The 25,152-nt window shown below is 36.0% G+C and overlaps 1 protein-coding gene across 2 annotated transcripts in view; it reads left to right on the forward strand.

Annotated features, from left to right (window-relative positions):
• The first annotated feature begins 20,113 nt into the window (after positions 1 to 20,113).
• Positions 20,114 to 25,152, forward strand: part of LOC135226390 (acetyl-coenzyme A synthetase 2-like, mitochondrial) — a 41,602-nt gene continuing 36,563 nt past the window's right edge. The window contains exon 1 of one of the 2 annotated variants that reach the window (XM_064265870.1): positions 20,114 to 20,581. In XM_064265870.1, the coding sequence (XP_064121940.1) occupies positions 20,368 to 20,581 (214 nt within the window). In that variant the 5' untranslated portion in view covers positions 20,114 to 20,367. The remainder of the gene's footprint in view (positions 20,582 to 25,152) is intronic. The other variant, XM_064265871.1, reaches the window with a different exon arrangement.

Here is a 25,152-nt window from a genome sequence, read left to right on the forward strand (position 1 = left end):
TCCTAGGTCTATTCACATACACTTCAAATTTTTTCAATGCGGTGATTAAGGCTAAAGGTTCTTTCTCAATTGTCGAGTATACTTTCTGATGTTTTTTCAATTTTGTAGACATGAAGCACACAGGATGGTAGATATTATTTTCATCTTCTTGAAGTAGAACAGCTCCAACACCACAATCCGACGCATCAACTTGTATCACAAATTTCTTGTCGAAGTCTAGAGCTTGAAGTACTGGTCTTGAAGTCAAAATGGCTTTTACCTTCTCAAAGGATTCTTGACACTCTGAAGTCCAAATAAATTTAGCTTTGGGACTAGTCAAGTCTGTCAAGGGAGCTACTACGGCTGAGAAATTTGGGCAAAAACGACGATAGAATCCAGCCATCCCCAAAAATCTCTGTAGCTGTTTCCTGGTAGTAGGTGGGGTAGCCTTACGGATACCTTCTACATTAGCATTTACTGGAGCAAGAAGGCCTTTCCCAACTTCAAACCCAAGATACTGTACAGTTGCCTTGCCAAACTCACTCTTCTCTAAGTTGACTGTTAATCCTGCTTCTTGTAGTTTCTTGAAAACTTTCCTCAGAATCTTCAGATGTTCTTCCCACATTGTAGAGTAAATCACGATGTCATCTAGGTACACACCTGCTCCTTCTATTGATCCTAGCAGTTGATCCATCACTCGTTGAAATGTTGCGGGTGCATTCATCAGACCAAACGGTAGAACAGTATACTGATACAGTCCAAAAGGAGTAATAAAAGCTGACAGCAACTTGGCATTCTCATCTAAGGGAATTTGATATCCTTTCAACAAGTCTATCTTGGAAACAAACTTGGCTTGCCCAATATTATCAAGTAACTGATCTATAAGAGGCAAAGGATAATTATCAGCCACACTGATAGAATTCAGCTTCCTATAATCAGTACAAATCCTAAATGAACCATCTGGTTTCTTCACTAACACACATGGAGAACTGAAGTGACTTAAACTGGGTTCTGCTAATCCATGTTGCAGCAAATACTCAACTTCTTTCTTCAAAACATCTCGATGATACGGTGATAAGCGATAAGCTCTTTGCTTGAAAGGTTTTCCATCTTCTTGAATCTTGATTTCATGTTTGGTCAGATCAGTACGTCTAGGCACATCTGAAAAAATTTCTGGAAAACTTCTAATTACTTCACTTAAGTCTTCACCTTGTTCAACACTCAGATGTTTCAGTTTATCCTCCAAATTTTCAAAATTGAAGAATTATTCATCTTGCTTGCAGCTCCCAATTCGTAGCCATCATCATCTTCTGTAGATAAAGTTGTTTGGGTTACTGACACAGTTTCAGTTTTAGTTTCTGAGAAATAAGGTTTCAAGAGGTTCACATGTATCTTCCTTTGTCTTCTTCTTCTTTCTGGTGTTTCAATCACATAAGTTCTATCACTTAACTTCTGAATTATCTTGTAAGGACTTTGAAATTTATTAGTGAGGGGAAATCTCTTGACAGGTAAGAACACTAACACTTGTTGACCAACACTAAAACTTCTTAGCTTAGTCTTAGCATCAAATCTCCTTTTCATTTTCTCTTGACTCATTTTCAAGTTTTCTAAAAAAAATTTTCTAATCTCTTTCAACCTTTTCCATAAGTTCTTCACATATTCTCCTTGGCTTTCCTCTTGATTTTCTTCCCAATTTTCTGCAAGAATCTTCAACGGTCCTCTCACTTCTCTTCCAAAAATCATCTCATTAGGTGAACATCCCATACTTTCTTGATAAGCATTCCTAACTTCAAACAACATTAATGGTAAACCAACATCCCATTCTCTTCCTGACTCAGAACAATACTTTGTCAGCATACTGTTCAATGTCTGGTGGAACCTTTCTAAGGCAACTTGAGTTTCTGGATGATAGGCAGTAGATAACTGTTGTTTCACTCCTAACAAATTCATCACATCCTGGAATAACTTTGAAGTAAAGTTTGTTCCTCTGTCACTCTGTACTATTTCTGGTATACCAAACTTTGAGAAAAACTCCACAAGTTTTTCAGTAACTATCTTTGGCAGATATGTTTCTAACAGGGATTGCTTCTGGATACCTTGTCACATGACACATTAATGTTAAAATACTCATTTCCTTTCTTTGTCTTCGGCAGCGGTCCAACCATATCTATAACCACTTTGCTAAAGGGTTCTCCTCTAACTTCTATAGATTGTAGGGGGGCTTTCTTGATGGTTTCATTCGGTTTTCCAGCTATCTGGCAGGTATGACACTCACGACAGAACCTGCTAACATCTTTGTGAAGTCCAGGCCAGAAAAAATATTTCATGATCTTCTCCACAGTCTTCCTGATTCCCATATGTCCAGACTCATGAGCTACTGCAACCACTTGCTTTCTCAATAGATATGGAATCAAAATTTGATGATATTCGTCCCATACAGCATCTCCTGGTATATCTGTAGGTCTATACTTCCTCATCAGTAAACCTTCCTTCAGATAGTAACAGGTAGGAGTTTGTTGCATCTCTTCTCGATCAATAACTCTGAAGAACAAATCAGTTAACAATGCATCCTTCTTCTGCAAGTCCATCAGCTTCTCTCTTGTCACTTGACCAACTTCAAGGGTTGAATTCTCAATATCTGCTAACTCAGCTACTGTAGTTTCACTACTGTCTTCAGCAACACTTTGACTACTCGGAGTCTCTTCAGGAACATCAGGTTCTTCTTCTTCATCGTCGTCGTCTTCTTCATCTTCTTGGGAAATCTCTTCTTGGTCAGCACTATGGGAAACTTCACTTCCCTGGAATAATTCTTCTAAGTACAAAGATCCTTCACTTGATCCTTCTTGGGTGTGTAAATCCTCAGTTTCTTCACTTACAGTCGTAGTCCTCTTCATACTTCTGGTAGTTACACAACTAGGAAACAGGTGGGGGTTATTCTTCTCCAACTCTACTGTAGGACTAATCCTCAATGGTTTGTCTGTCACTACAGGACAAGGAATAAATGGCACACCACCAACTTCATTCCCCAACAGAACATGTACACCTTCCACAGCCAGTGAGTCCTTTACAGCAAAATCAACATTCCCTGTCACCAATTCACATGACAGGTGTAAGCGGCATATAGGAGTTAATTCCTCTCCTCCTATACCCTTCAAAATAACTGAATCTCCTGTGAGACTCTTCTCCAACTGAGGGTGAGAACCCCGTACTACCACACTATGGTTACTTCCTGTATCACGTAATATCTTGACTGGTACCTGCATACTTCCTTCTTGAGTTGACAGCATACCCTCATAGATATATGGCTTAAAAGCCTCCACACTGCTAAGCCACTCACTGATTGAGGTAACATTTCCACTGGTTGCTAAACATTCAGCTTGTTTAGTTTCATTCTTCTCTGGAGTCTGATTCTTTCCCACACTGCTCTTCGTAGTTTGTTTCACCTGGTCACCTTTTACAACTTGACCAACTGGTTTTGACTGCTGTTGATTCCGGTAACACTCTTGACTGTAGTGTCCTACTCTTCCACACTTGAAACAGACAACATTAGGTTTCTGTAACTGTCTTGAAAAACTGGATGAGGATTTCACATTAGTTTACTGAGGTGTATTACCTTGTGTACTCTTGGTATTATCACTTGAAGGTTTCCCATTAAACTTGTTCCTGTTATTTGGAAAAGACTTAAAACCTGGGTGTTGTTGACTCTGGTACTTGACATTGTAATTACGTTTACTACTGATTATATTGTAATCTTCACTAAGTGTAGCAGCTTTGTCAAGTTTCTTCACTTCTCTCTCTCTTAAATAGGCTCTTATATGTTCAGGAATTCCCTTAAGATACTGTTCAAGAACAAGTAACTCTTCTAACTCATCAAAAGTTTTAACTTTAGCAGCTTCTACCCAACGTTTGAAACACCTTCTCACTTTGTAAGCATAATCTAAGAATGTTCCCTACTCATCTTTTCTCAAATTTCTGAATCTCTCATTGTAGTACTCTGGGGTCATTTGGTAAACTTGTAGCACACTGTGTTTAAGTACCTTGTAGTCTTTACACTGATCAGCTGTTAAGGCTAGATAAGCACTTCTCCCTTTACCAATGAAGACACTTTGTAGCAAAACTGACCATTTATCCTCTGGCCATCCCATACCTGAAGCCACTTTCTCAAACTGATCAAAAAACTCATCTAGAGCTTCTTCAGTAAACTTAGGGATTAACTTTTGTACTCTCACTACATCAAATACAGGGTCTTGATTACCCTGGTTAGGGTTAGACGGTGTTACAGGTAATGTGGATCTAGCTTTTATCAATCCCATTTCCCTTTCATATCTTGCAATTTCTCTTTCCTCTTCTGCTGCTTTTTCTTCTTCTCTTTCTCTTCTTTCTTGTTTTTCCCTGTCTATTCTTTCTCTTTCAGTTTGCATTCTCTCTCTTTCAGCAAGCATTTTTAGCTTAATCAAATTCTCTTCTGCTTCAATGCGCCTAAGCTCTAACTGTGCATCACTTTTCTCTTTTTTTTCTGCTTGTTTATTTATGAGATCAGCACGTGCTACATTCAACAACTCTTGAGCCAATTCTAACTCATATTCATCAATTATTCTAACAGAGTTTATCAATGATTCCATAGCAATACATCTTATTTGTGCCTTTACCTTACTAGTAGACACATAACCACCACATGCCGCTGCTAAAGCGCTCCACTGTGCTTTAGTAAGAGTGGTTTCAGACAAAACTTGGATGGAAGGGGCTGCTAAAAATTCCTGAACCTTGAACTGAGCCATTTTCCTCTAAGTTATCAACTTACAATTCAGTACAATAAATGCAAAACAAAACTATATGGTCACTCTCCTAACAAAATATATCCCTAACACCACCAGTATATTCTAGAGTGATAATGAAACCTGCTTTCCCGGGTCTCTGGGCACCATTAAACAATGTTACGAAGTGCCAAGTATCTGGCAACTACACTTTACCATTCATTTAATGTTACCTCATAAAAGCCAGACACCTGAACCCTCATAACACGTAATAAACGACTGAATACTCTAAAGGCAACAGTGATCCCTTAACACTTACCAGTATTGCAGAAAATCAGACTAAGTTCATCAAAACAGGTGTGAGGTAATCTTGTAAGTAATTGAATTATTCAAAGGGCATCACTCCATCAACAACTTTAAAAGTCTAAGTATTTCCCTGATTTCAGAAGTCTAAGTACTACTTCCCTGGTTCTAAGTCACTTCAAGTAAATTGAAGGAAAGCAAATCAATTACCACTCTATGTTTCTACCTAACATAAATATAATCAAATGCCAATATACTGGTATAAATGAAAACACTTATAAAAATTTTAAATACAAAAATTTATTATTAAATTCAAAATTTATAAGTGAAATTAACAATATCAGGGAAAATTACTGTTACTTGAAAACAAAATAATGTTTAATTAATTCTTGAATCAAATTAAGTAAAATTAAATCAAAATTAATTTATCACAAAATTCAAGAAAGTAAATTCAATTGAAATTCAAAAGTGTTAGGCAATAATTGAAAATTTGAAATTAATTCACAAGTGCTAAACAACAACAAAACTTGAAAAGAATTCTAAGTAAATGCAAATTAATTCACAAGTGTTAAATTTAATTAAATGTGCAATGATTAAGCAATGAAAATAACTAAGTCAATTAAATTGTGAATGCAAACGAAAATATAAAATAAAAAGGCACACTTCAATAAGAAAATGAACAAGTGCACAAACAGTGGAACAAACACAAACACAAAAAATCAGCAATGTGTAAAAGTGTAAATCTTTTTCACTAAAAAACATTATAACCATCAGTTTTTACCAAACCTTCATAACCACCTGTTATTAGTTATTAGTTAACCAAACCATCATAACCATTAAATATTAGTTATTAGTTAATCACTGTTCCTAACAATTATTAGTTATTACCTAACCGTTATTAGTTGAAACTAATAAAAATATAACACACTTTACCTTTTTGGTATACCAATTTCTTTCTTTGCTTTGCTGCAGGCTTGATTCACAATTTCACAAAAACCAGGCGCCATTACGAAATAATGTTTGTTCAGATTCCACAAAAGAAACTAAATAACACTAAATAAACTCTAAGAAATATCAAATATGAAATTCTAAGTTACGAGTGACCAATTTACGTTACATTAATATAATCTCAAGGATGTCGAGTGAGAGAGAGAGAGAGAGAGAGAGAGAGAGAGAGAGAGAGAGAGAGAGAGGGAGGGAGATCTAACCACCTCGAGGTTCTATGATATAATAAAATCTTCTTCCCTTGCTAAAACTGGACTGAGATGACAAAAAACGTATTTGGCACGAATGCTTCCAGTAGCTTCGAAATCTGACGCAATCTTCATAAAAGAGATGTGCAATCTCCACGAGGCTTTGATCAAAGACATACGCGTACGAGTCCAGTGTGTTAAAAAACGACGTACTCTACTCGATCGAAACGGAGGCTGAGCGACAATTAAGATTGACATGTTTTGATAACAACGCAAGACTCAATTCTATCGTTATCACATGCGTTGACAGATTTAGGAAAGCAAACGGATCTCGCAGACCCTCTAATCTTACAGTGTTGACATAAAATGGGAAACACGCATAGTTTGAAATGGACAAAGATAATCTCTCTCTTTTTACTTCTATGTTATATATATATTATTTTATAATATGTAATGCAAAATCTGAACACACATTTAAAACATCCTAACTCTAAGCTATCTAGGAATCTGAATAAATGTTACACAATTTACATGACATTTCAAAGAGGGGAAACATGCATTTCGAAAGTAGTAATATATATTAAATATATATATATATATATATAGATATATATATAGATATATATATATATATATTTATATATATAATATATATGGATTTTGAACCAATAAACTCTGTATCATAAGATTCAAGCATGTCCGTATAATAAGTACTACCTTTAGTATTTTGTTTGCATCATTTCATTACTTTAATAACGAAAGCTACGTAATAATGATAATAATAATAATAATAATAATAATAATAATAATAATAATAATAATAATAATAATAATAATAATAATAATGTGGGTCTACCACTCTTCAGCAACAAATATCTACCTTCTTTCCTTTATACCCTATACATCTAACCATTCGATTTGTATTGTTACAGGTATATTAGAATTATTATTGCTTAAGTTAAACAGTTACAAGAATCTATATAAAGTTATGGTACTATCTCGGGATTTATGGTACTATCCGTAAGTTCAGCGCCATCTCTTAAGGTATAGTGTTATCTCTCAAGTCATAGTACTATCTCTAAAGTTAGAGTACTGGCACCAAAGTTATAGCACTGTCTCTAAAGTTATGATATTATCTCTAAAGTTATAGCACCATCTCTAAAGTTAGAGTACTGAATCTAAAGTAATAGCAGTATCACTAGTTACTGTACTATCTGTAAAGTTAGAGTACTGAATCCAAACATATAATACTATCTCTAAAGTTATAGTACTATATCTTAAATTACAGTACTACTATATCTGAAGTTATAGTAGTATCGCTAAAGTTATTGTACTATCTCTAAATTTCTATGAAACTGGCTCTAAAGATATAGGGTGGTACTATCTCTAAAGTTATAACACCGGCTTTAAAGTTTTAGTACTATCTCTGGAGTTATAGTACTGGCTCTAAAAAGTTATATTACTATATCTCTTAAGTTATAGTGTAAAACTCATCAGTCACCTAATATATATATATATATATATATATATATATATATATATATATATATATATAAATCTTTTAATATAACTTTTGTCAGATTCTTCAACACTAACTTTGTCTTAGTCATCAGATTTCTAACGTATTAGATAATATCTATCGTAGTTAGGCCTATGACAGTTAAGAATATTAAGAACAGTGGCCTGGTTAAACTATTTAATGGTAATAATGATTTTTTGACAATGTATTCTGTTGTAAAGTTTTTTTTTTTTTCAATTAAACTATTTAATAATAATATTCACGATTTTATGAAATATTTATGACAATGGTTTCTGCTGTAAAGTTTTTATTTATTTTTGTTTGTTTGTTAGTTAAAGCAACATCTGGAGTACTGAACTTTTCGTAAAGTTGCAGAGCACCAATGCAATTCACTTTGCTTTACAGTTTAATAATTGCATAATGTTTTAGGAATTGATTCATTAGCGGTTATATAAAGGGTTGCATTTGAAAACACCCAAAGTTCCTGGCTGGAAATTAATTGCATGCAATCTGTTTTTTTCTTTGTTATCATTTTTAATGTTTTTTTATATTACTATTCTCAATATTATTACTGTCATTACCATTATTATGAATATTTTTGTATACTTTAGCAGCTGTGTGGATATTACCGATTTATAATTTTTATTATGTCATGTATCAGATCGTGTATGTTATTGTCTCTTCTTTGTATTTACGTGTATATGGCCTTGAGCTGAGGTTAAATATATTATTATTATTTTAATAAATATCTTTAAACTCATTGTCATGAACTTCCATTTTCTGAGGACCCAAAACTAAAGAAAACTGGAATTCTTGGGCTGACTAAGCTATATACAGAGCTCTGTATTCGTAAGCATAATTTCGCAATAACTACTAAAATAAACTTATGATCTGTGAAAATTTTCCAGAACAAATTAATAATTCAATTTACAGATAAATGAATAAAAAAATAGCATTATGGTTTTGAAATAGACCTAAGAACGGGTAAATAGATTCACCACAAGCAATCAGTCTTATACCTACATAGATTCGTGATAGAAATAGACAGAAAAAATTAATTATAACAGATGATATGAATAATTACTCATTTACAGTCCATAATGATGAAAATGCTCCGCATTAATTAATTATTTTTTGTTTTTGTTTTAGTGTCAGAAGATAAGCACTTTGAAATAAAACGTAGGTACGTACACCATTTAGGCCTACTATGCCTTATGTGGCAAAATATTGGGGATGCACCTTTCTTGTTTGTTTTATCCATTTATTTATTTATTATATATCTTGCTAGTACACGTGGATTCTCGTTCCTATATATGCCTTGTTGCTTACGAGATAGCAGGCCTACTTTTATAGCTATGCTAAGACCTCACAGGCTTAAAACTCTACTTTGTTAGGCTGATAAAAGACTGGAGTCTTTTGTACAACGACCTGTTGGATTAAAAGAAAAAAATTTTTTTTACATTTAATGATAACTGAAGGCAAAATACGCCATTTTATTATGTTACACTCAGTGGGAATTTAATAGACTGGGGGAGGGGGGAAGGGGAGTCGTTAAAAACATTGCCGATAGCTCCAGACTGCTGGAGTGTGTTGCTAATTTCAGACCTCTCTCAGTTCCCATATCTTTTTTTTCCACGACTGGGATAGGCATGCACAAAGTATAGAAGAGAATTTTAATGCACGTAATAAGATCAGGCCCTAAGAACCAGATATGTTCAAAGAACGATAGATGGAAATAACATCTCTACCTATGTAGGAAGTGCAATACGAAAAATGAAACCATAAACCACATAACAAGCGAATGTCCGGCACTTGCACAGAACCAGTACAAAAAGAGGCATGATTCAGTGGCAAAAGCCCTCCACTGGAGCCTGTGCAAGAAACATCAGCTACCTTGCAGTAATAAATGGTACGAACACCAACCTGAGGGAGTGATAGAAAACGATCAGGCAAAGATCCTCTGGGACTATGGTACCAGAACGGATAGGGTGATACGTACAAATAGACCAGACGTGACGTTGATTGACAAAGTCAAGAAGAAAGTAGCACTCATTGATGTCGCAATACCATGGGACATCGGAGTTGAAGAGAAAGTAAGGGAAAAAATGGCTAAGTATCAAGACCTGAAAATATAAATAAGAAGGATATGGGATATGCCAGTGGAAATTGTACCCATAATCATAGGAACACTAGGCACGATCCCAAGATCCCTGAAAAGGAATCTAGAAAAACTAGAGGCTGAAGTATCTCCAGGACTCATGCAGAAGAGTGTGATCCTAGAAACGGGCCATATAGTAAGAAAAGTGATGGACTCCTAAGGAGGCAGGATGCAACCCGGAACCCCACACTATAAATACCACCCAGTCGAATTAGAGGACTGATAAAAAAGAAAATAATAATAATAACAAAAAACCCTGTTATCCACAGAGATGTTACTGATTTCCAAAGACCGAGTACGAGAAGTTATGATTGATTTAAATGATTAGCACGTCTGTACCGCTGCTATGACTGTATGTTAGCCACAAAAGAGAAAGTTTTTAAACATAGGATTGTAGTACCATTGCCTCTGCATCCACGCTTTCTATGTTGTTGAGTTCTGCATCCACGCTTTCTATGTTGTTGAGTTCAGGTGTCGCGGGAGAATTTTTCCCTCACCAATGACATTAAGATTCGCGAGTAATAAGACTAGGTACTACTATACATATACAAAGATAATAATGCTATTGTTAGTCTTCTTGCCTGGAGACAGGGGTCGGAGAATGGTACTGTGTCATAGTTGACACGATGGGTATGAAGACTAATGACCTTTACGCTGCCTGGGAATTAGGGTAGGCCTGTCCTACCTGCTATTACATGATATTCCTTGTGTGCATGGGTCTTATTACTGATGAGGAGGCCAGGTGATGTCTTCCCACTGGGAGTCAATTGAAGTGCTGATTTCCATTTTAGTGGTATTGAAAAAAATTCCTGGTATTCAGCTTTTTTCTTTATTACTCATTAAATCCTGCCAAATTTCTCCCAGGCCTAGTCTCGTGGACTTGATTAATTTACCTAGTCTTCAGAACTCCTGGACTAGATCCCTGGACTAGATTCCTGGACTCGATCCCTTGCAAGGGATAGATAATCATTTGTATTAACAATTTGGTAAAATAGCCAAAATGAAGAGCGGACAGGTTGACGTCTTCAAACAAAAGCATTCGTGATTCTTACATGTGTCTTTTAGTGTTACTAAAATGCGGACGAAAGATTCAGGGCAGCGCTACCATACTCAGAGCGAAAGAAAAATAAAACAAGGGACTGGCTACACTGCTACACACTCGACGTTCACAACAAAAATGAAAACATTTTACAGTTCCAGTCACTTTTACAACAGTAGTGTAAAGATATTAGAGGAGGATGATGAATCAATTCCTAAATAAATCACTAATAATTAAAGGAATATTTTTCCCATTACAAAGCTTTTCCCTCGGGGAAGAATTGATTCATGTCCACTCTGATATCAAGGACAACTTTTCCTAACGGAACCAAACAGCTCCTTAGATGGGTCTGCAACTATGGAAAGTAGGCCTTGTACAGTAGAAACAAGCAACGATCTCAACTAGAGACTAAAGGGGCTCTTGCAACAACATAAAACAAGGATATACTTGAGTACTAAATGGGGACACTACCCTATAGGTGTGCATTCAATACATCTTTCCTAATAGCTTTGTCTAACCTAATAGTACTGGGGTTGGATTGACTCCACTTACACAGGATGTCACATCACTCTGCAACAAAAGAGTTCTCCACATGTGAAGACAGAATTTACTCCTATTGAGGCGTCCTAATGAGAGTGGTGTACTCTATCTTCTAAGATGTACCAAAGCAGTACTACAAGAGCAAATCTCTGACAATTTCCTTTAAGACAAGACCCATAAGACCACAACTGCATTCCCAACCAGGGCACTATGTGAATTCTTGTACAAAATGTTTTACATTATTCCTTTGTTCATTACCTCAAAACTATAAAGTTTTCACATTACTGGCCACTGCGAACAGAAAAAAATTATATTTTCTTCAACCTCAAACAAATAAAAAGAGAATACACAAAACGTACAAAATTACAGTACTGTACATAATCACACAGAGTATATCTCTTCAATGAGACATGAGGGAGGCACAATATTCCTAGCACCTCTTGTACGAACTCCTTCAGTTACTAGATCAGGCACATTTTCAGAGTGCTCTTTTATCATAACTAACCATTCTTCATCACCATGGAATGGCTTTATTTTATTAGCAGCTCGTTCTACGATTGTATCATCAAACAAATTTTTCAACACATAAGTGGATCCATCTCACTCAACTTCTACCACTCTATAGGGTCCGAGCCACTTAACATTTAACTTTCGACTAGTACCAGGTATTTGAGTCTCATTTCTTACCCAGACTAGTGAATTCTTTTCAACACTTGTATTCACTCGCTTTCGGTTAGCTATACTTAAAAAAAATGTTTTGGACCTCTCTAAGTGGGTCTTTTGGATTATCTCATGAACTTTGACGATATCAGAATCACTCACTTCATCATCAATTGATGGCAATGTAGTTATAATTTGTCTAGCAGGTCTCCTGCTAAAGAAGACATAATGTGGCTGTTCACCTGTTGTTGCCTGGATAGCACAATTAAGGACTCGTTGGGTCTCACCTAAATAGGTTGGCCACTGATAAGGATGACCCTGACACATGACATTCAACAGAGTCTTCATAGTCCTATGCATTCTTTCTGATATGCTGTTACTTTCAGGATGGTATGGTGTGATGAAACCAATGTTTATGTTGTGCTTTTGGCAAAGATCTCTAAACTGTTGTGATGTGAATTCAGCCCCATTGTCAAGAATTACACACCCTGAAATTCAAAAATCATTTAAATATTTCTGAAAATTCTTACTGACCACTTCTGTAGTCTTATTCCTCAGTGGGTAAAACTTCACAAAGCGTGAATAATGATCAATCACTGTAAGCTCGTAACGGTACCCATTTGCACCAAACATCATATCTGTCAAATCAATACTGATACACTCCAAGGGTTTATGTACTGGTGGGAGTTCTTGGAATTTCTGCTGTAAGGATGGACTGTCTTTATGAACCTGACATGTAATGCATTCTTTAACAAACTTAACCACATCAGATCTAAGTGAAGGCCAATAGAAGTAAGTCTCCAGAGCATCAATAGTTTTCCTTCTCCCTAAATGACTAACAACAGACTCATGACCAACTTCAAAGTAGCTTTCCTAAGCTCCTGCGGTACCACAAGTCTTAACTGAATACTATTGTCATGCTTGTCAGCACTCAGATATAACAAGCCTTCATACAACATAAACTGATGAATGAATGCTCTGGGAAACTTCTTCCTAGGCAATTTTCCTCCTTCTAAGTATGCAATCAACTCACCCCATCTTGTTTCACCTACCTGCTTAGCCTTGTATTCTTCCTTACTCAACCCAAGATAATTGTCTTGATTATTGTGAAAGATTGCCCTAACTGGCCTACTTAACTGATCAGCTACCTCATTGTGCTTTTCTGGTCTATACACAACTTTGAAGCGATAATCTTGCATTTCAATAATCCATCTATTCATCCTAGGTGACTTTATCTTTCTTTTGAATACTGACACAAGAGGTTGATGGTCTGTGTGGATTGTAAACATGGTACCCCAAAGAAAATGATGAAACCGCCTACACGCTAACACAATAGCCAAGGCTTCCCTATCAGTAGTAGAATATCTGTTCTACAGGCTTCAATTTTTTGACCAACAGGTTTCAAAAGGCCATCACTCTCCTGCATCAGCACTGCACCTACATGATTCAGACTAGCATCTGTGAATAACTGAAAAGGTTTTGTCAAGTCTGCTTTTATGAGCACAGGAGCTGTCATAAGGAGCTGTTTCAACTGCTCAAAACTAGACTGACACTCTGGTGTCCATGCAAATGGCTCTTTCATTCTTAAGAGATTGGTTAACGGGACAGCAATTTTAGCAAAATTTTGTATGTGCTTGCGATAAAATCCGCACATTCCTAAAAATCTTCTAGTTTCTTTGACATCAGTAGGAGCTTTCATATCTCTGATGGCACTTATGTTGTCAGGACAAGGCTTGCATCCTTCTTTGGATATTATATGGCCAAGAAATTTGATCTCTTTTTGTGCAAACTGACAATTCTTGATGTTTAATTTCACACCCCTTTCACTAAATAATTTGAACAGCTCTTCTAATCTCTCAATTAATTCTTCCAAGCTGGGTGCCCATATTAAAATATCATCTAAATAATTCTTTATGTATCCCTTTTTTAGTAATGGAGCCAAGATATTACCTATTACCCTTGAAAATATAGCTGGGCTGCAACTCAAACCAAGCGGTAACCTCTTAAACCTATATAAGGAGACTCCATCACTAAAAGTTGTCAGATCTCTACTATCTTCATCTAGTTCTACTTGAGAATAAGCATCTTTCATGTCCAATGAAGCATAAAATTGATTCCTTGATGCTGACTCAACTAACTCTTCTAACCTAGGCAAAGGATGGATGTCAGTTTGAAGGTGGGTATTGACTTTTCGATAGTCCAAGCACATCCTTTGAGAATTGTCTGGTTTCCTTACCAAGACTATAGGACTTAACCATGTAGCTGTGAATGGCTCAATTATATCTTTAGCTTCCATATCCTCCAACATATTTGCAATAAGCTGCTTGGCTTTCTCAGGGTATCTATACATGGGTGACCTAACTGGTTCGGAATCACTAACATTAATATGTCCCTGAACTCCCTTGAATTTTCCTATTTCATTACTTTCCACTATGAAAACTTGGTGATTTTTCATGACTAGATTCTTTAATTGGGCCTGCTGTTCAGTGGCCAATCTTGCTGGGCAATCAAATTTTCCAGTTTTTTCTCTGTAGTGCATCCTTGCTCTGGTACAACACGCATGCTTTCACGTATCAGCTCATTCCTAATTTCAATCTTTCGACATGTGGGAGCTACTGAAATGATGTCCCTTTCATCAATCTTATTGTAAGTACCTATCAGTGATCCTATTTTCAACTTAACTACGCCCTTTGTACTATTTATGAGAGGTATATGTACTTCCTGATTATCAGTGACTTTAAGGCACAAAGCCTTCGTAGCACCATAGGCTTTTAAGTCTGAGGTATATTCGAGTATTGTATCTTTTAATTAATTTACAGACACAGCATGAATACCTGCGGAAGAGGGAGGTAGGATAATTTTTTTCTTTAATCTTATCTCATCTACTCCAAGGCTTAATGGCTGAATAGTTTTGAGATTCCTAATTCTCCTTGTGGAAGGTCTCAGTTCAAGAAGCCGCACATGATATGTAATATTATCCCAAATTACTATACCCTTTATACGATCCCATGTTAGACGAGCAACCCCAAGCAAATCTGCGCCCAATAGAATTTCTGTATCTAACAAGTTGTCTGGCACCATAAAAAATAAGTGAGTAACAACTCTAGTGCCACTATGAACATTTAAATAAACAGATCCTAGTACTGGTACAACTGCCTGGGTGACTCCCGTTAACCTTGGTAAATTTCTCATCTTGGCAGGCTTCAAACCTAAGCTTTCCACAAAGGATTTCTTAACTATACTGGCACAGCTACCTGTATCAACTAAGGCTTCAATCATGTTATCATTAACTACCAGACTGATACTAGGAGCTCGTGCCTGACTCCCTAGTCATCTTATACCTACTTTTCCTGGACATCCTACATGACCTCTCCTACTATTTTGTTGGAAACAATCAAAACAAACTCCCTTGGGAGGATCAAGAGGACAATCTGACAGATTATGGTCAGTCACTCTGCAAAAGGCACAATATTTACTATTACTCTTCTGTTTCTTCATGTTTACTTTCTCCAGCTTTTTATTTACCTCTTCAAGCTTCTTTCTTAAATTATCTAGCTCACTTCTTTGTATTTCCCCCTGTTGAACACCTGTTACTGGGGTTGATGACTGAGGATTCCCAGTGCCTGAAATTGGCAAGACTCTATTCCCATTAATACTATTCATTCCTTGGGCCCTATAATATTCTTCTTCGGCCCATGTCATGAAATTTTCCAACGGAATATGGTCTGCTAAGAAATCAACTAGTTTGGCTTGGGCCTGTGAATTCAATCCCTTATAAACCTTTGTCTACAGGAATTGGATCATTGGGGAATTTCAAAGTTAAAGCTGAGATTTTACACTGTAATTTATTAATAAAGGAACTAGGAGGTTAATCAAAATAGTAAGTCATGGCAGTAATCTCTTGCCATGCCTGTAACAGAGTGGCTGAGCCAATAAACTGCTTCTTCATAAGTTTCTTAATCTCATCCCAAGGTAGATTATTACCCTGTTTTACTAACGCTGCGGTTAAGAATGTAGCTATATCCGGTTCAGCCCGGGCCATTGCCACTTCTATTCTCCTGTCATCTGAGCTAGTGCATGACTCTACTTGTCTAAAGAAAGTATTAAGTCTGTTGTCAGCAAGAACTCCCTTGAGTTCAGAAAGTTTGAGAAGGGCTACATCTTTCGGCTTTAACACTGGTACATTCTGAGGAATTGCTACTGGAGTGTTTATTGAATAAAAGAAAGGATTGGTATTAGTAAAGGGATAAGTAGGCTGTGGTCCAAGGAAAGGATTAGGTATTACAGTCTGTTGACCTTGCTGCAAAATGAATGGGTTTGACAAGAGTTACCTGATGATGGATTAGGTATAGGTGTGGATGGTTGTGGAGGAGGTTGTATTACCACTGCAGGGTTAGGTGGTGTTGATGAGACATTTATGGGTATTAAGGACACTGTACTTGTGATAGTAGTTGTGTTTTCTGGTGGGTACTTAGTATTTGTACGAGGCGGTATTGGGGGTATGTATTGTGGGGTTCCTGTTATGGTACTGAGGTTGTCACATGAGAATGGATTACTTGGAATGTGAGACATATGTGGTGTAGATTTATGGGTGGTTGAGTGTCATTATGTTTGGGTGTTAAGTGTTGTATTGTCCCCTGTATGTCAACCAACTTCTGGTCCAAGTCCTTGATTTGATTTGATAAATCTCCCACTTGAGACCAAACGTCCTGGTAGGATTGAGTGAAGCTCTTAACTGTCTGTAATGTTTGTTGTGTTTCTTGTTCTAACTGAATTAGATCAATATATGATTCATCAGTACCAGTCGCCATTGTTACAATATTTCAAACACTTACATATATAATCAAATAATAAAATGTAAACTACATTAAGAGACAATACCACACAATCCGTCACTATAGAAATAATGAATATGCATGTAAACAAGTCATGACCTTAATCAGACAAAAATCAACAATATTGTATAAAGAAATGCATACAATACGACAAAACATTATAAGTGACCTACATAATATATGGGCACAGTGGGTCTGGATCAATAGCATTGGACTACAGATCCTACACAGCTGCCACCAAATGTCGCAGGAGAATTTTTCCCTCAGCAATGACATTAAGATTCGCGAGTAATAAGACTAGGTACTACTATACATATACAAAGATAATAATACTATTGTACATATGCACTGTTGTTAGTCTTCTTGCCTGGAGACAGGGGTCGGAGAATGGTACTGTGTCATAGTTGACACGATGGGTATGAAGACTAATGACCTTTACGCTGCCTGGGAATTAGGGTAGGCCTGTCCTACCTGCTATTACATGATATTCCTTGTGTGCATGGGTCTTATTACTGATGAGGCCAGGTGATGTCTTCCCACTGGGAGTCAATTGAAGTGCTGATTTCCATTTTAAAGGTATTGAAGAAAATTCCTGGTATTCAGCTTGTTTCTTTATTACTCATTACATCCTGCCAAATTTCTCCCAGGCCTAGTCTCGTGGACTTGATTAATTTACCTAGTCTTCAGAACTCCTGGACTAGATCCCTTGCAAGGGATAGATAATCATTTGTATTAACATTTTGGTAAAATAGCCAAAATGAAGAGCGGACAGGTTGACGTATTCACACGAAAGCATTCGTGATTCTTACATGTGTCTTTTAGTGTTACCAAAATGCAGACGAAAGATTCAGGGCAGCGCTACCATACTCAGAGCGAAAAAAAAAAAAATAAAACAAGGGACTGGCTACACTGCTACGCACTCGACGTTCACAACAAAAATGAAAACATTTTACAGTTCCAATCACTTTTACAACAGTAGTGTAAAGATATTAGAGGAGGATGATGAATCAATTCCTAAAGAAATCACTAATAATTAAAGGAATATTTTTCCCATTACACAGGCTCCCTATTTAAGGATATACGTAGGCACACCGATTAATCAGTTATTTAGTTGTTGTTCCAGTTTCTTCTTCTTCCTCTTCTTCTTCTTCTTCTTCTCATTCACTTTATTATCTGGGTAGGCGAATTTGTTTACTTCATTGCTCTACCGTTCATTATTAATGGATCAAATTGTTTAATTTACTTTCCTCATAAGCATATCAGTCATGATAGCTTTAGCATGAGCTCTATTTTACACAAATATTTGCCACGAGAATCTCTTACATTTGCAGAAGGAGCTGACCAACATGATTAGACTTATACACTCCATCGAGCGTGAACTTTCCTGGTATGGTCGATATATAGCTAAAACGTTCTACCTCAACAGGATTGAATATTTGTAGTTGTCCTTCTACCCCAGCAACTAAAACACTATGGTCTCTGACCCCCTCACCGAGGAGGCAAGATTTATCTAGACCAATAGTTGCCATGGGCTACGCATTCCTCTTCGGGTAGAGCCACGTTCCTCAGCGTCAAGATAAACCGCGACAGGTAAAAAAGAATTGGGAGTGAGGGCTTCAAGGGCCTGTTATCTGGTGTCTGACATCAGCGATGTCAGAAGACGCTCGATAATGACGTCTTTGAACCTAATCTCAGACGAAACTTTGGATTAGACGGAGTAATCATTCTTTTTAAATTATTTAAATAATTACCCTTAAATAATTCAGATAAGATTTGTTAAAAACTCGTGCAGATACCTGACGTTTGAAATAACCAAACGGAATCATCCTGTATAGGTACCCATTAGGTGGTATGATGAGCTTACGTGAAATCTCAAAGCTAGCTTACATAGGCCTATGCAAAGTAATGGAACTTCTTAACAAAGGTAGATTATATATATATATATATATATATATATATATATATATATATACATATATATATATATATATATATATATATATATATATATATATATATATTATTTGGCCACTCTCTTCCGTTTGTAGAGAATATTCTTTCTGAAATAATATAAAATCTAAGGCCACTATAGGTTATATCTGAATAATAATATGAAGACAATTTCCGTCCACATATGTTAGTCTAATGCTACGTCATTAATCGTTTGCTATTTCCATATTGTATGAGGTCTATTTTACACGCTGTTGAGTATTGAATTACCTTGTATACGTCATTACATATTTTTTCAAGGTTCTCGGGTACATTTTTGACTATATTCTAATATTTCTTTCCAGTTCGGTACGATGAAATGCGCAGAGTTTGGTCGGCAACGTACTGAAGTAGGATGTACAATGTACAATAATGAACTCTGGATGCATTTACAAATACGTCCATGTAAGAGAGATTGATCTATAATTTTAATTTCTCTAGTTGATATTTACGTAAATATACTAAAAAGTTTAATGTCTTAGTTAAAAGCGTGAGCTCCAATCTTTAATTATTGCGATGATTATCACCATTCGATAAAACGGCAATCGGCAACTCTGCACAACATTCCGTGTGACCTTCTCAGGGCGAGAAGCATTGCTTCAGGAACTTGTAAACAAAAGCCGGCTATTAATTCCAAGAATCGGCTTTTATTGAAATAAAAGTTTTTTAGAGAAGTGTATTTTTGTATTCTATATAAAAAAAAGTTGTTACTGACAGAAAGCCGTTGAACTTACCTGTATGTATAATTGGTCTAAAGTTTTATGACGTAGTTAGTGATAACAAATCATCTTGGTCTAGATTTAAAAAAAAAAAATAAAGTCGAAGAAAGTTTTATTACTCAATTAGATGTTTATCAGGAATTGCTTCATTTTTATTACAGAGTATTTAAATAATAAAATTACAGCCTGGTTTAATTTTAGGGATTAAAGATGATCACCATCAGAAATCATTTGATTATTACATTCTACATTAAAGAAAAGAGTTATACGTGGAAAGGGGCGGTCCATATTTCTCACGATTTCTCTTTTGGGGCCGACTTGTAAACAGACATGATAATCCATTCATGTAAACACCTGACGTCCCGAGAGAGAGAGAGAGAGAGAGAGAGAGAGAGAGAGAGAGAGAGAGAGAGAGAGAGAGTCAGTTAGCTCTAGCACTGGTTAGTCTGGTGGTTGCTGAGGTTCACTCAGTAGTATAGTAGTATAGTGTGTAGTGCTGGCGAGATAGGTCGCAATTCTCTCTCTCTCTCTCTCAATCTTTCTCTCACACCCTTTCTCTCCTGAAGATAGTTTTAAAAAGGCGCAACTAGTGGATAGTGATAAGTGTCCAACAATACTTCGAAGTACAAAGACAGATTCCTCCGAAGGTGATGAGTCATGCGGCGCCCTTACGCCTGCTATGGCAGGTCCTGCATTCGGGTTGCACCAGGGCACCACCACCATCACGCCCACGGCGCTTGTCAAGCGCCCTTTGGGCGACGAGGCGCCTCTGCTCTTCCTCGCCCATGCCCTTGGCCGAAGCAGAGGCTGTCAGCACGCCCATTCCCGAAATTACGGAAGCCTTCCCCCATTTGCGCACTTACGAGAGCATTTACAACTTTTCCGTGGAGCAGGTGGGTTGCAAGTGTTGTTATTTTCTTTTCTAAGTAAGTTAATGTCTCTGCTTATGTTCCTCTATCATTTATAAGTAACTGGAAAAGTTTCAGCGTCAAGAATGCATTTTGGGTTCATTTTCCGTAGCCTTAGGACTAAATAAACCTTTTTTTTTTCTCTTACTATAAACTGGTGGGTTACAAGTGTTGTTATTTGATTTCTGGATCATATTTAAGTTATGAACATCTCTACTTTATTCCTCATATTAACGTCTCTCCTTAATTCCTCAATCATATGAAGCAACTAGAAAAATATTTGGGTTCGTTGTCTATAGGCCTAGGCTTAAAAAATCAGAATTTAGTAAAAAAAAATAATTTAAACTGGGACTTGCTCCTCTTTGCATAAATGGCCGTTTTTCTGGTTAATAGAAAAATTAAAAATGAAAAAGATTCATAAAAAATAGAAATGGCAATAGATAAAAGAAAACCACAATAATAACGGTAAAAGCAAGAAATTCATTGAAGTAGTGTTAAAGATATATGTATAGTGAGCTCATTATAACATAATTCAAGCTGGCTTAGGGATATTCGATTTCATATATATATATATATATATATATATATATATATATATATATTATATGTTATATATATACATACATATATATTATATATATATTATATATATCTATATATATATATATATATATATATTATATGAGTTTGAGTTTGCGTGTACACGTATATCTTAGAAAGACTTATATTTACGATTTATTTTTACAACTTCGAAACAGAAGATGATCGTGCTGTTACATTTAGTAGGTCTTCAGAATGTAATCACAGCATCAGAGTGCAATCGCACGAACTGATAATGCAATCAACCACGAGATGCAATCAGACAACCTAAGAATGGAATCATGCAATCGGAACATCACCGGTAGGGGATGGAAACATCCTGCTGGTTGTTTGTTGTTGCGAAGGGAGTGACCTTCGACGAGTCCTCAATGTGAAAACGAGCCACCATGACCAATATAAACCGGCCAATTCTGAATTATAATACATAATACATGATTGTCTAAGCAGAAAAACCTTTGGAAAAGTCATAGGTCTAATGACACGTCGGTTGAAACTTCGTAATCGCTAGCCAATTCCCCGCGAAGATTATTTCCCGCCAATTTTAAATTTACTCAAGTAGGAAAGGTTATTTATCAGGAGTTAAGGATATTTTCTTGGCGTGGAGATTTGACATTCAAACCAGTCTTCTAGACTTAGTGACATGTCCGTTGAAACTTCATAATCGTCTGCCTAATTTCGCGCGAAATTTATATCCCGCCGAACTTGAAGTTTACTTGGGAAGGGAAAAAAAAAAAAGTTCAGTCTTAGACTTATTTGAAGAGAGAGAGAGAGAGAGAGAGAGAGAGAGAGAGAGAGATGTAAACTCCTGCATTACCTTTTCGTCAATATACATACACTGACCTCCATTGCTTATCTGAAAACGCGATGACGTCATACTTGTGTCCAAGTTCACGCCAACAGACCATATTTCAACTTAGCTCTCGCTTGCAGCATTGAATTCCAATAATGTTTATAAATAAAGGATTCCAGGACTCCAAATCACAGGTTTTGAAGCTGCAAATTTTGGAAGAAAATAACGGTAACGGTTCACGTTAGACTACGTTTGAATAGAGCTTTTTACTTTGTAGCTTTTTAAAAAAAAGAAATATAAATAGTTAGATATCTGTTCAGAGGGATGTTACGCTTTATCGCTTATTTTAAGGAGTTACAGAAGAATGGGTGTTCTGTTCTCTCTTTGGCCTTGAACTTCATGCACACGTATTCTCTCTCTCTCTCTCTCTCTCTCTCTCTCTCTCTCTCTCTCACACACACAATATTTCGTACTCGACATATGAGAGGTTCTCTCTCTCTCTCTCTTTGTCTCTTGGTATTTATGTAAGTAGCGGCAGAGCTGGAGCTGTCTGACTCTCTCTCTCAGGAATTTTCCTATTTAACTCTAGGAAAGATTGTTCCTCTCTCTCTCTCTCATTATATTAGATATAATATGGGGCCATGTGACAACTATCTCTTTCTCTCTCATTTTCATATTCGACAGTAGAAGAGACTCTCTCTCTCTCTTTCATTATTATATATGGGGCCATGTAACAACTCTCTCTCTCTTCTCAGTATTACGTAAAGGACCATACAACAGCTCTCACTCTCTCTTAGTATTATGATATACATCATTCACATATGAATGACAAATATACACCGATTAAAAAAAAAAAAAAAGGGAAAGATTGTCGTTCTGGGAAAAGGAAAGCAGAAAAAGAACAACACCAAGGCTTGGTAGTACGGGGAACGTTTTTGTGAGAAGTAGTGGCTTGCCGGATGTTACAGTTAATTTTTTTTTATTATATCCTTTCTCCGGAATCATTATGTCACTATATATTTTTTTTCAGAATTCCACCTTAGTAAGTAGGTCCAGTGACTGAGTGATTCACTAACGTAGAAAATTATTATTATTATTATTATTATTATTATTATTATTATTATTATTATTATTATTATTATGTCCATGTATTTTTATGGATCAAGTGAATTTGTTAGAAATTCAACAGACTAGATTTTTAACGCATATATATTATACACATTTTACCACTATGGAGTGAGGTTGTTAGCCCCGCAACCCTTCCTAGATGCCAGAAAGTGCTGGTATACCCATATACAAATTTGGCGGACTGCTGTGCACTATAGGCTGGGAGTATCCTCAGACCATCCATATGCACGCACACATTATATATATATATATATATATTATATATATATATATACACATATACACACACACACACATATATATATATATATATATATATATATATATATATATATATATATTCTGGATTTTCTTCTATACAGTTTTCGTTAAAAGCTACTGCTTTAGTGGCATCAATATGCGTGTTACATGGATCTTCATACGTCGAAGTTTAGTACCGATGCTCATTCGTCAATTTATGGTGAAAAGTGCGCAAACTTCCTTCTTCCATTTATCGAATTTTATAAACGAAATCTCCGCTAGCATTCCCATTTCTTGGTTCTCAGAATTTATAACTAAAATTTAAGATGCGTCCTCATTTCTTGGTTCTCAGAATTTATAACCAAAATTTAAGATAGCGTCCTCATTTCTTGGTTCTCAGAATCTACGATACGCACCTATATCTTTCCCCTTTTTGTATCGTTACGATAACGCGCGATAACGCAAACCGTGGGATATATCACCGGTTTGATCGACCCAATCCAGATATACGATACCTTGAGAGAAAGAGGTATCGCGTTACTTCCGTTACTCTTGTGTTATTTCTGGCATAGGATTTCCTTTCATTTTCGCTTACTCGGGGGGTAAGCCTACACACTACTTCGTTGTTGTTGTTGTTCTTGCTGTTGTTGTTGGTGGGGGGGGCGGGGGCGGGTGTGAGGAAAGGTCTATTGAAAAAGCTAAAAATGTCTGAAAAAGATGTTTTTCATTGAGTTAAAGATACAGGAATTTGAGGATGGGATATTTATGATTTATTCATTAGAATGAAAATGTAAAAAATAGATAATGTGCATCTTATACTGCACAGAACAATTATTTCTATTAAAATATATCGTATTTATTTTAACTTTTCATTGGTGAAACAATGTGCTATCTGTATGTAGATTTTAGCACGTGACCTGAGTAAGCTGGAGGTCGGATCACGCCTTGTTGTTAAGGGGAACAATATTCACGTGGATTGTTGTAAGTTATGTCTTGTCCATTAGCGACTTCGCAATATTGGTGGTCATTGATGAGGTCAAGTAACTCAATATTTATCGAGTTCACTCTCTTTTATTTATCTTTTTATTGTTATTATTATTTCGTTACCAATATTATCTTGGACTTTGATTCTTACAGATTTTTAGTTATGTAGATTGGTGAGGTCAAGTAACGCAATATTTATCGAGTTCATTTTCTTTTATTTATCAAGTTTTATTTATATTGGTTTTGTTACCAGTATTATCTAGGACTTTGATTCTTATAGATTCAGGTTAAAATGATAGGTTCTTATTGAAATCAAATTACATAATTATATAGAATATATTAATTATTAATATACCAATGTACTAAGCATAACAATTATAGAAAATGCCATTGGAGTATATTATTATTTATTAGTTTGTCGAACATAAGTTAATCATCCGTTGTTCTTTGATGCAGAACTCGACCTAGTTATATATTTGAGCCGTTGGTTACCCTTCCACTGCGAAGTCACTCTCGCGATAAGGAACGATTGTATAGTTGAGAAATCAACCCAAATCTGTCTGGATTTGACAGGTTTAGGCCCAATCGGGCTTATCTTATCGACCGTGAAATCTTATGGAAGTCAGTCTCTGGTACACAGTGAAATGGTGTGTATACATACATACATATATATATATATATGTATATATATACATACATACATACATATATATATATACGTATATATATATATATATACATGGTAACTCATACATGTTCATGACATACGCATTTCTGTTAATTGACTGCAATATTGATTTAGGGTTCTTCGGCC

This window comes from Macrobrachium nipponense, chromosome 14, assembly GCF_015104395.2.
Source record: "Macrobrachium nipponense isolate FS-2020 chromosome 14, ASM1510439v2, whole genome shotgun sequence".
NCBI lineage: Eukaryota > Metazoa > Arthropoda > Malacostraca > Decapoda > Palaemonidae > Macrobrachium > Macrobrachium nipponense.